This window comes from Capricornis sumatraensis, chromosome 2, assembly GCF_032405125.1.
Source record: "Capricornis sumatraensis isolate serow.1 chromosome 2, serow.2, whole genome shotgun sequence".
Taxonomy (NCBI): Eukaryota; Metazoa; Chordata; class Mammalia; order Artiodactyla; family Bovidae; genus Capricornis; species Capricornis sumatraensis.
The window spans coordinates 137,091,774-137,104,235 of record NC_091070.1 but is presented as its reverse complement, the minus strand read 5'-3'; the positions used below and the strand labels follow the sequence as shown (position 1 = coordinate 137,104,235).

The 12,462-nt window shown below is 39.8% G+C and overlaps 1 protein-coding gene across 1 annotated transcript in view; it reads left to right on the top strand.

Annotated features, from left to right (window-relative positions):
- Window positions 1-12,462, top strand: part of NTNG1 (netrin G1) — a 354,379-nt gene that overhangs the window by 260,492 nt on the left and 81,425 nt on the right. Inside the window, exon 3 of the mRNA XM_068966041.1 lies at window positions 3,634-3,806. Coding sequence (XP_068822142.1) covers window positions 3,634-3,806 — 173 coding nt within the window. The remainder of the gene's footprint in view (window positions 1-3,633; window positions 3,807-12,462) is intronic.

The following is a 12,462-nucleotide window of genomic DNA, read 5'->3' as shown; positions in this document are numbered from 1 at the left end:
TTACAGTACCAGGGGCTTATCAATATGTTAATCAGATAATCTTTACCTAGTGATAATGGAAGGAGAGAGTTCTGTGGATTCCTATCGATAACAGAGGATTTGATTCTCCTAAAACGTTTCCAAATGTTTGAGTTTATTTTGCCTATGTTTACTTTTTTCTAGGGAAAAAAATGATGAAAATCTGCTTTAAAGTGCCTATAAAAATCAAAAGTAGTTACGGACTACAGAGGAAATTGAAGGGACAGCCTAGATAAGAGTGCCCAAGGAGAGTCACATAGGCTGACTGTGTGGTACAGAACCCAAAGAATAGCGCATAAAGAGAACACCAGAAGAGGGTTCTGAAAATGACCGTGAGAATCCAGTGGAGAGAGTGTGTCAGGGGAAAAGGGAGTGGTCCCACAAAGTCAAATCCTCATAAGAGGTTAGATAAGGCAAGGAAAAATATACATTGGATTTTTACCTAGAGGTTATGGGTGATCTTGCCAAGAGAGGCTCTGATTGGTTGGAAACAGTTATTGAGTGGGAAAAAAGGAAAATGAGATGGCAAGTGTAGAAAACTCAAGAGGAAAGAGAGTGCTAAAGTCATAGCTAGAAAAGGCTAGAATACAAGGTGGATGTTTTTTGTTTTTTTTTTTCCTTAATATGGGAGAGATGCAATGAATAAAAATTCTAAAAGCAGAAAGAGCCTTAAATAACAACCAACCAAAGCAAACACACAGAAACATTTAAGGGAATCAGAAGCTTAAAGATCTGGTGTCTACCGTGGGTAGGCTAGATATCAGGAAAGAGTTATGAATAGGGTTAAGCCTTGAATGATTAACAAGTTTTTGGACAGGTGAAGATGAACCATTAATTGAAAGAAATCTGGAAAAAAATAAGACTAAATATTCATCTATTCTTCTTTCACTTCCTTTTGTTATTCAAATAGTATTTTCTCAGCAAATATAAAGTCTTTAGAATAGAAATTGCTTCTGACTCAGAGAGTAACTACCAGTATAAAAGTATTAGCAGCTACAAGATATATAATCCAGTTTACAATTACTACTTGCATTGCTGGTCTTCACACATGAAACTAGTATATTCTTTGGGGTCACATTGTTCATTACCTCATTTGGAATTTCTAACACCAGATAGGGTGCTAAATCAATGTAAGCTGGTGCTTCTATCACTTAGGTTTCTAACATATTCCATATTTATAAACAGAGCCATAAATAAAGGTGCTAATGGAGAAGGAAAAAGATTATTTAATAAGCAACTTAGCACAAGTAACTCCCTGCCTATAGGAGATTTTTATAAGACCTAGCTCATAATTAAATACTGTCTGTTTCACTTAACTGAATCTTTTCTCTTTTTGAAAGATTGGAAGAATGTTAATTTTAAAGATTTTACTTATGTGTTGATGATGAATCAGTTCAGTTCAGTTCAGTTCAGTCGCTCAGTCGTGTCCAACTCTTTGCGACCCCATGAACCACAGCACGCCAGGCCTCCCTGTCCATCACCAACTCCCAGAGTCCACCCAAACCCATGTCCATAGAGTCCATGATGCCATCCAACCATCTCAACCTCTGTCGTCCCCTGATGCTGAATAGCTATCATTTAAATAGTAGCCTTTCAGCTTATTATAATATATACAATATATATATTACAACTATACAGAGGGCAGAGTGTAGTTACAGGTACTGCAAATTGTAGTAGATCCTGAGGAAGCCAAGGCTAGGTCTTACCCACGGAGGTTTGAATTGCTGGCCATTGCTTTAGGAGCTATACCTTTTAGTTAGAGGGGAGCTTGACAGCTCTCAGGAATAATCTTAGCTATTCCTTTGCTTCCTTGCCATAAATATGGATCAGTATTCCAAACAGACCATCAGTGCACAAGAAAGAAGGTTAGATATTGCTGTACAGACATCATGGCTTCCCAGGTAGCTCAATGGTAAAGAATCTGCCTGCCAGTGCACGAGGTGCAGTTGACATGGGTTTGATCCCTGGGTTGGGAAGATTCCCCTGGAGAAGGAAATGGCAACCCACTCTAGTGTTCTCACCTGAGAAGTCCCATGGACAGAGCAGTCTGTTGGGCTAAAGCCCATGGGGTCCCAAAGAGTCAGACATGACTTAATGACTGACCACACACGTTCATGCATATGTACAGACATTATAGAGACCAACAGCAGTTGTTAAAGTATCTTATTTTCTTGCCTAAGAAAGAGTATTGTTACTTTCCCCAATTCATGACTTCTGCCAAAAAAGGAACCAAATGTCTTTGTGAAATTTGACTTTTTATATTTTTGTCCTCATCCCTGGAAAAGATAAGACCAGTTTAAAGATGCACACACACACACGTATTCTCAGGTCCTGACCCTGACAGATCTTGGCCCTTTATTCCCCAGGTCTGTGTGTCCACGTTCTTTCCTTTGTATGGACACTTCTCTTCCCATATACGTTGTTCTGACCTCTGGTCATAGACATTCTGTCAACCTGGGTTTAACTTCTCCAGAGGGTGCAGCTTGTGTTTTGTATGTTATAGTTTATAACCTGCTGCCTCAACAAATATCAAGTCTGACTTTGCAATTTTATAGTCAGAGACTTTGGATGTGGGAATGTATTTTGTGAAAATCGCATATTCCATTGTTGCCTCTCATATATCACAGTTTTATTCACGGCACCAAAGGGAAGACTTTGGCTAATGACCTCAAACCCCTGCCACACATAACTTTTTCTAGTGTTCTAAGCACTTTTTTTTTTTTTTTCTGAGTCATTTAACCCATTTATGTGAGACCTTTGTGATTATTTTACATGAGTAGGAAATCTGAGGGCTTCCCTGGTGGCTCAGATGGTAAAAAATCCGCCTGCAGTGCTGAAAACCTGGGTCCTATACCTGGGTTAGGAAGATCCCCTGAAGGAGGACATGGCAACCCTCTCCAGTATTCTTGCCTGAAGAATCCCCATGAACAGAGGAGCCTAGAAGGCTACAGTCCATGGGGCCCCAAAGAGTTGGACATGACTGAGCGACTAAGCACAGTACACAGGAAATCTGAGGATTACTCAGGTTGGGTAGAGGCCCTGGCGGAAAAACTCTCTGCCTGAGAAAGTCATTTTATAGCCCCAAATGAAAACATCTGATTATAAACTATTGGGATTTATAAAATAAATCTGAATAGTAAATTGTCTCAGTGGTTATATTTCTTTTTAAACAAAGAAGAATTGTCCTTCTGGTTTAAGGAAAAACATAAGATGACATTGTTCTTCAAACCCAGATGTATTGTTGTAGATTTGATAACAGCACAGAAAAGCCTCTCATTAGTGGCAATATTTTTTGTATCTTTTGGGAAACCCTTGATTTCCGAGTACTGTTGTCTTAGGGGAGGCTCAGGCCCCACTGAACTGACTGGTATTAGGATTCCGCAAAGTGTGGTATGAGGTCAGGCTGTATCATAACCCCACATCCACCCTCAAAGACACTTGTTAAAAAGATTCTGAGGGTCGGGCCTACAAATCTACATTTTAGCAAGTCTTTAGGTAGCACTCAAGCACTGCCAACTCTGAGAACCACAACTCTAGGAGATAGTTGGGTAAAGCCTCAGTGATCTCCAAGATCAATTTGACTTAACAATGAACTCTTGTCTTTCCTCTGCCTAGGTGCAAATGTAATCTCCATGCCACTGTGTGTGTGTATGACAACAGCAAATTGACCTGTGAATGTGAGCACAACACTACAGGTCCAGACTGTGGGAAATGCAAGAAGAATTATCAGGGCCGACCTTGGAGTCCAGGCTCGTATCTCCCCATCCCCAAAGGCACTGCAAATACCTGTGAGTAACTTTTGCTTGGTAACACCACATTCTCTGCACGAAGAGCTGAGAGTTCCTCTCAATTTCACTTGCAATTGTGCTTGCGCTCCTTTTCTAGTAGTCTCATTCCTCTTCAAAATGCAGCCGAAACTTGACTCCCTATTTTGCCACTTGTAAGCACATTTCAGCACTTGGATCATCTGCTAAATTCAGTCTTCCAACACTGACATCAGTGTGTTGGGAAATGATGTAAAACCACAGAAGAAATTTTGTCTAAATGGATGAAACAGGAGCTTTTTTGTTCCTTCCCCAAATTAATTTCTAAATTATTAGTTAGTTCTAAAATAACAAAGGCATTCAAAAATCTGAACTCTGGCTTAATTTTAACCATAAACAACTTCCAGAAATTCTCTACATGTTTATAATCCCATTTCCCATACTGGGCAACCTAAGAGATGCTTTAAAAGATGTCTAAAAGATGCTTCCTTCTCTATATTTAGCTACAGCCTAACTTTCTCCAGTGAAATGGTTGGCTTTTTCCAAATTCCAACAGCTGAGGTCATGCCTGGCATGTGTCCTGTTAGGAGAGGCCCCCTTTTGATAAAGACTGTGACTGTAGAGCTGCAGGGGCCACAATAAGAAAAAGAATGTGTGTGTGCACATGAAAAGAGCACAGGCATTATCTGTGTTCATAGGAACCATGAGAGATGCCCTGTTACCATTCATGTGGGTGCGCCTCTGAAATCCACGAACCTCCCGAGGAAGACATGTTCTGACACACTCAAGGAGAGAAGTGATTACTTCGAGAATGAACTGCCCAATTCCATGCATGGACCAATTAACCACCCACAAAAGCCCAAGGTTTGACCTCTTTTAAAAGTAGAGAAGGGTGAGGTTGAGAATACATCCATTCAAGTGAGAAGTAACAGAAGCACCAAAACAGTGAGCAGAGGGAGGGTAAGCTGAAAAGCCACCAGCTCTGTCTAAGGCTGCCAAGGTTACCAGGCACTTCAAAGCAGCACCTGTGAGAAATCAAAACCTAAAAACTAATATCAGAGGAACCAGGACCTTATCAAGTTCAGTGTAAGAGTAATGGACCAAGTAACAAGCCATAAAGAATGGGGGCATAAAATTATGATAAAATTTTTATGAAGCAGAGAAGAAAATCCTTCAAAGGTTAAAAAAGCACCTCTTTGTGAGGGTATTCAGTTTCTTTCTGCGTTAAAGAAAAAAACTGACAGTCTAGCTCCTAAAATTAATACATAAAGCTCTGTTGAGAAGAAATGTTGCATTTTTTTTCAAGGTGGCTTTACTAATGGAAACTCTGTGGGGTTTCCTCAAATGCTGAGAGCCATCAGTTCAGTTCAGTTCAGTCGCTCAGTCATGTCCGACTCTTTGCAACCCCATGGACCGCAGCACGTCAAGCTCCCCTGTCCATCACCAACTCCTGGAGCTTACTCAGACTCATGCCCATAGAGTTGGTGATGCCATCCAACCATCTCATCCTCTGTCATCCCCATCTCCTCCCGCCTTCAACCTTTCCAGGCATCAGGGTCTTTTCCAATGAGTGGCTCTTCACATCAAAAATTCTGGAGCTTCAGCTTTAGCAGTGGTTCTTCCAATGAATATTCAAGGTTGATTTGCTTGAGGATTGACTAGTTTGATCTCCTTGCTGTGCAAGGGACTCTCAAGAGTCTTCTCCAGCACCACAGTTTGAAATTCTTTGGCAATTCTTTGGCACTCTACCTTCTTTACAGTCCAACTCTCACATCCATACATGACTACTGGAAAAACCATAGCTTTGACTAAATAGACCTTGTCGGCAAAGTGATGTCTTTGCTTTTTAATACTCTGTCTTCTTTAGTGGGACAGAAAGGAAGAGAACAATGTTCAAAACACTTTCTGGCATTCTGGCTCATCCTCAGGGATGAGCAGCTTGTCAAGGCTTCTAGAAAGGCAGCTGGGATAGACTGCTGTTGAAGGCATTGGCTTTTTTATAACACAGCCCTGTTTTTTCCTACCCCTAACTGTGTTTCAAAGTCTTGCTTATTTCAAGATATTTCACTGGAAGTACCTTCTGTGTCAGCTAAACTTTTTCAATGTAATGAATTTCTTGTTATAGTCTCCATGGAAATGACTTATATACCCCTAATATTTTGCCTATTGCAGACCAGTTCACCCAGGTCAAAGAAGTGCAACCTCTTCCAGTTTGCCTTGTGGATTCTATTGTCTATCCATCCCTTAGCTTTTACTGACCTTCTCTAGACTTTTCCCCATCTCTGTTAAAATAGGAAGATGACAGATGGACACAATGGCCAAGGAGGTTCAATTCCATTTTTCAACTCCCAATATAGCAGAAGCTAGCTTAAAGATTTTAAGACAATCTGCAATGGTCCAGTCTTGCAATGAAAAGAACCACTTTAAACAAAATCTCTGCCACATCAGACTGCTAGCAAGTATCCAAGGATGAAAGTAAGCAACTTCGTGGTTTAGTACACGGGTTCCAGGATCAAATACTAGTTTGTGCATTCACTAGCTGTGTAACCTTGAAAAAGTAAAGCATTAACCTCTCCAACACTTGGTTTCCCATCTGTAATGAGAGGATAATAATAGTTTTTACCTCATAGGGATTTTGAGAGAAGTGAATAAGCTAATGCATGTGATGTGGTTGGCATAACACCTGTCACAAAATAAGTGTTCAAAAATAATTTATTTTTAAGATTTTCTTCATAAGGCAGGCTTGTCAATTATTTGAAAATTTTAATTGTTATAAAACATATTTCTTGACATCAATATTAAGTGTGTCCTAATTTCCAACCGCTTTTTCTTTTTAACTCTTAAAACGCTATATTAACCCCAGATTCCTTTATTGTCTGGGTTAGCATCATCCACTCCATTTCTCATATGATAAGATTTTCAAGTCTCGTACCCGGAAGTCCTTTTTTGTCAGTGTGGAAGTTTAAGCCAGACACAGGACTTCTAGCACTGCGTTATGATTTTCATGTCACGTTGGCTTTTGCTTACACACACGCACACACTCACCACGTGCATGCACATACACGTATACATGACTGTAGCCGGTACAAACCAGTTCTCAAGAGGAACACTTAGGATATGCTGCATTTTAATACAAGAATACAGAACCTAAGAAGTAGAATGGAATGGTTACAGTCTCTGATTCCTCAACACCAACTCTTCAGTAACCTAGAAATAACACTCATATTGGATAATCTCTGGATTTAGCAGAATCTTAAGCAGCCAGGATTATTTTTGAACAGGAAGATCAGTACCTGCCCACTCTTAGCATAAAAACTAGGAGAGCTTCATCACATTAGGAAATTTTAAGATCTCCCTGCAAAGACTCTCAGCCTATCACTCAGAAGATCCTTTAACTGAGACATTGCTGGAATCCTAGGCTTGGAAGTTGTAAATTCTGGAGCAACTCCAAGGTCATTTTTGTATGGAGTTTATAGAGCCAGGAGAGAAGAATATAGAGCTCCAGCCCTCTAAAATACTACCATCCAATCGTTTTTCGTTATAATAGACTCAGCAGAGGCAAAAATAATGACTCTTATGATAATATTTCTATTCATTGTGCTTTTAGAAGACTCACTATGCTTTCTTAGTTCTTTAAAGCCATATGTACATAATTATGTGTATCAATATATTTCATATTTTTCTACAAAGCTTATGTTTTATCTGTAAGACATCTTTCTTTCTCCCTATTGATCTTCATTCTATTTTTAATAGAATTCTATTTTGAACGTCCTTTCAATTTCATTTGTCTTCCAAGTAGATAGAAAATCTGCCCAACTTCATGCTTAATCATGATTATCTCGATTCTCCTTGTCCAGCTCGTGAGTGAAATTCTAATCCCTACATACAGATGCTGAAAACTTAATTAACCTTTGGGAACTATAATTTCAAAAAAGATTATATTATCTACACCTCTGATTGCCAAACTGTGTCTTATGACCTTTAAAAGAATTCCATGGCTCAAAAATTTTGGAAAATTCTGTACATTTTACTGACTCTTAGATATTCACATTGTGTGTGTGTGCTTAGTTACTCAGTCATGTGCTCCTCTTTGCAACCCCATGGACTGTAGTCCACCAGGCTCCTCTGTCCATGGGATTCTCCAGGCAAGAATACTAGAATGGGTTGCCATTTTCTCCTCCAGGGGATCTTCCTGACCCAGGGATCAAACCCTCATCTCATGCTTGGCAAGCAAGTTTTTTTTTACCACTGAGCCACCAGGGAAGCCCTAGGTATTCACATTATCTTATTAAAAAATTTGAGCATCCAAAATAATGTATTTTATCCTATGTTTTCCCTTAAAAACTTTCTATGAAACACTCTTTTGGGGACATGCCACTCTAAATAATTTCCTCAGTTTACTGATAGAAATGTCATGGAGACAGACAGAAAGTCCAGCTAGTTCAGCTGTATTCAGTCTTTTACTTTCCTCTTACCTACACGGTCTTTGAAGAATTTCAAAGAAAGAAAATTAAATTGGTCTGACACTGACATTATTTGTTTGTTCAGAAATCCAACCTGAATTGTTATACAATACCGAGGGCTCCTCTGAGTGATGAAAAGTAATTTGATGAGAGTTCTGTTATTTTCTCTGGTATTAAATTTGCATTGACCAATTTATATTTTCCCAAGTGTACACATGTGTGTCATTATCCAGACGATTTCCTAAGTGCTTTTCATGCATTAGTTCATCTCAAACTCACAACAGTTTTGTAACATAGATGCCACTATTTTCATATTCTAGATGTGGAATCTGATCAATACGAAGGAAAAATATCTTTTTTAACATTTAGCTACCTAGTCAAAATGAGAAGGAAAATTTGAACCAAGTATGTCTTGACCCCAAATACTGTACATCTCACTATATTGCTTCTCAGGTTAAAGTTAAATGACTTCCTGTGCCCTTCCCTGGCATGTAGATTCCATTTGACACCTGTCTGAACAATTCAGTCTTCTCTAACCTGCTGTCTCTCATGTTCATTCCTATATTGTTGCTTTTTATTTCTTTGCCTTCAAAGACTCCCCTTCTACTCTTGCTTTAATGCTCCCCACCCCTGCTTCTTCTCATTCTACAGATTTTTCCCTTCATAATCTAAACTATTCTTCTGGTTTTAATTCTTAGTGATATTGGTTTAGTATTAATAAACCAATTACAGCCCAAATCTATCTAGTGAACCCAGACCAATTTTTTTCAGCTATCTGTGAAGATTTCATAGTCAACATTGCAAGACCCTGAATTCATTCCTTTTCCCAAAATCACCTTTTCCTCATTCTCTATTGATGTTCTGCTCATTCTTCAAGACTACTCCTCAATGCAGCCTACCTAGATTGTCCTGTGCAAAGGATAGTCGTTCTCTCTCTGCTGCTGCGGCTAAGTCGCTTCAGTCATGTCCGACTCTGTGCGACGCTATGGACTGCAGCCCACCAGGCCCCTCTATGCACAGGATTCTCTAGGCAAGAATACTGGAGTGGGTTACCATTTCCTTCTCCACATTCTCTCTCTCTAGATTCTTGATAATTTTTGGACACTTACAACTGGTTAACTATAATCAAAATTATAATAATAGCTATTATAGTGGTAGCTATATTTATTAAGCTTACCATAGCCTTTTATATTTTATGAAGTGCTTTACATCCTTTCTTGCAATAAATCTTTCCAGTGTCCCCATGGAAGGTATAGTATTTTTGTCCCCATTTTATAGATAAGGAAACATAGGCACATAAAGATCAATATGTAGGTTTCCCCCAAATCCCACAGCGAATATGTGACAAAGCAAGATTTAAACTCAGGACATTCTGACTTCAGAAACCAAAATGTTAGCAATTTAAGAATAGGACCATATTTCATTCTTGGCCTTCATAAATGTTTGTGGAATTAATTATTTGATGAATGAATAAGTAGCCCTGAAATGTGCCTGTGGACGCATTGACCTCCCATCCATCTTCCCATGTCCCCTGGCATATGTGACCTTCACAGTTCAGCAATTGTAACACAAGGGCCTTCACTCTCCCCCAGGAAGAGATCAACTGAGATTTAGAGAAAAACCAATAGAAAAAAGAATCACTCATTTTTCATGGGTGCTATTGACCCATCTACCTATCTAGAGATGGCCTTTTGGCTGGCTGGTTTTTAGAGGCCTCCCTAAGTGACTTCCCAGGTAGTTCAGTGGTAGAGAATCCACCTGCCAGTCCAGGAGACACAAGAGACACAGGTTCAATCCCTGGGTTGGGAAGATCCCCTGGAGAAGGAGATGGCAACTGACTCCAGTATTCTTGCCTGGGAAATCCCATGGACAGAGGAACCTGGAGGGCTACAGCCCATGGGGTCCAAAGAGTCGGACATGACTTAGTGAATAAACAACTAAGTGGCATTCACAGCCTTGGTGACTTGACCACTGTTGGGCTCTGGTCACCAGACAAAATCTGATTCTGTCAGCACAGTAAGAGAGTATCTGTCAGAGAGTTACCTCCATGAACTGTATGGCCAATATATAAAAACAAATACCTACCTAGTTATTTGTCTACAACAACTTATCTGATGATGATGGGACCAGAGCTGATTCAGAATTAAGTTTTTTGTTTAAATTTAAAAAGTAATACAGTGTATATATATTATATCAATACTCACAGCAGAACATCAGGTAGCCCTACTTAATCAAATATTTTAATATTTCTGCAGCAAACCTATGATTATTTTCACTCAGTGGGATAAAGGAGAAGACCACATTCATACCCCTTTCAGTCAGGTTTTGTCACTAAATTAGTTCAGATCATATTATGTTGTGATCCAGGTAAACTTTGGGAAAAAAGCTTTTGTGTCTTCAGAGATTTTTTTTTTCTTTTGAGGATTAGAAATAAGAGGGGCTTCTCAGGTGGTAAAGAACCCACCTGCCAATGCAGGAGACGTAAGTGACACAGGTTTGATCCCTGGGTTGGGAAGATGCCCTGGAGGAGGAAATGGCAACCCACCCCAGTATTCTTGCCTGGGAAATCCCATGGAAAGAGAAGCCTGGTGGGCCACAGTCCATGGGGTTGCAAAGAGTCAGACACAACTGAGCATGCATGCACACACCAGAGATAAAAGAGGGGCCCTATAATAAGTTGAGCAACAGTATAGGGTAGTTATTAGAGGTCTAAGCTCTGGATCCTGGACCTCTGTGTTCCAATCTCAGTCTCCTTCCCAACTGACTGCAACTTTTTGTGCTTGAATTTTTCCCCATTGGTAAAATAAACCAGAGTATTAATATCATAGGGGTGTCACAAAAATTAAGCAAATTAATGCATGTAAGATATTAAACTAGTAGCAGTCACGTACTAAGCACATAATGAAGTTAGCTGTTATGATCACTATAATTTCACTGAAATCTAGCACATGGACCCATCCCAGTTTAAACAGCAAATTCTCTCTTTGGAGACAGCAACTATATGGAGAGATAAATTGCATCCAAATGTCAACTTATTCATCCACAACATGAAATAAGTGTTACAATATGCAGATTATTTAAGGCCTTATGATCAGTGTATTCTCTCCCCTGTAATTAAGTCTCCTTGTAGAGCCAGATAATAATCAGAAGGTTGCTTGGTAAGCATGGGATCAGGAAATTTAAATGACTCAAATGCTAATGACATCAGGCTGAAACATCCTAACACATCCATCCTACCACAGGGTCAGCCTCCCTAATGCCAAGAGGTCACTGAAGGTCTGAAAGTTTACAGGCTACCCTTCCCTGTTGCTGAGACAGTGCTAGGCCAGAACTGCCACCGCATGCCTGAAGATGTTCTTTTTTGTAAGCTTTACCTTCTGACTAGCTTTTCTTCCAGTTCTCAGATATAGTGACACTAATATCACCTCTGTCAAACCTGTCATATACACTCAGGTCCTAGAGCCCTTCAGCTGCTCTAAGATGACTTAACCATCTTTGATTGGATCGTTTATGCATTGGTTTCTACCGTATAATTCTGTGAGGGCAATCTTAGTTTAGCTTCACTTTCAAATTCCTGGGAGACAACTCACTGTATCCTTTGTCATCAGCAGTTGGACCAAGGTTGAATGGATGTTGGAAGTAGAACGTCCTTTAGAACACAAGTGAGGCTGTAGAATGTTTTCTTACTCATCACTTCCCTCTTTTTCAACTGGGCTTTTTGGAATTAGAGCTCCCAGTTCCTGCAGCCTGGCTATAAGGAGATCTAGTCATTTTCTTGATAGGCCTTTGTCAAACCACCTGACACAACAATGGTTAATATTTTTTCTCAGTGTAAAGTATGCTGATTCCTTCTCCTTTCTGCTTTCTTCTTGGTGAAAAGCTGCTGAACCTTGTATTGATTCTTAAAAAGAGTTAGGGCTTTTAGCACTGAATTCACCTGCTTTGAAAAATCAATGTTTCTTTTTGAGCACTCCATTATGTGGACTTTCTCAAAGTTAGCTATGTCCCCTTTAGCCACATACTTGGTGGAAAAGTTAGTATAACTGAAAGAAGAAGGAGGAGAAGGAGAAGTGGAAGGAGAGGATAAAGAAGAAGGAGGAGGAGGGGTAGAGGAGAAGAAGGAAGAGGGAAAGAGTAGGAGGGGGAGGATGCAGGCAGCAAGAGGAGGAGGAAGGAGAAAATAACAAACTGTATCATTCCACCAGGTTCTCATGCCC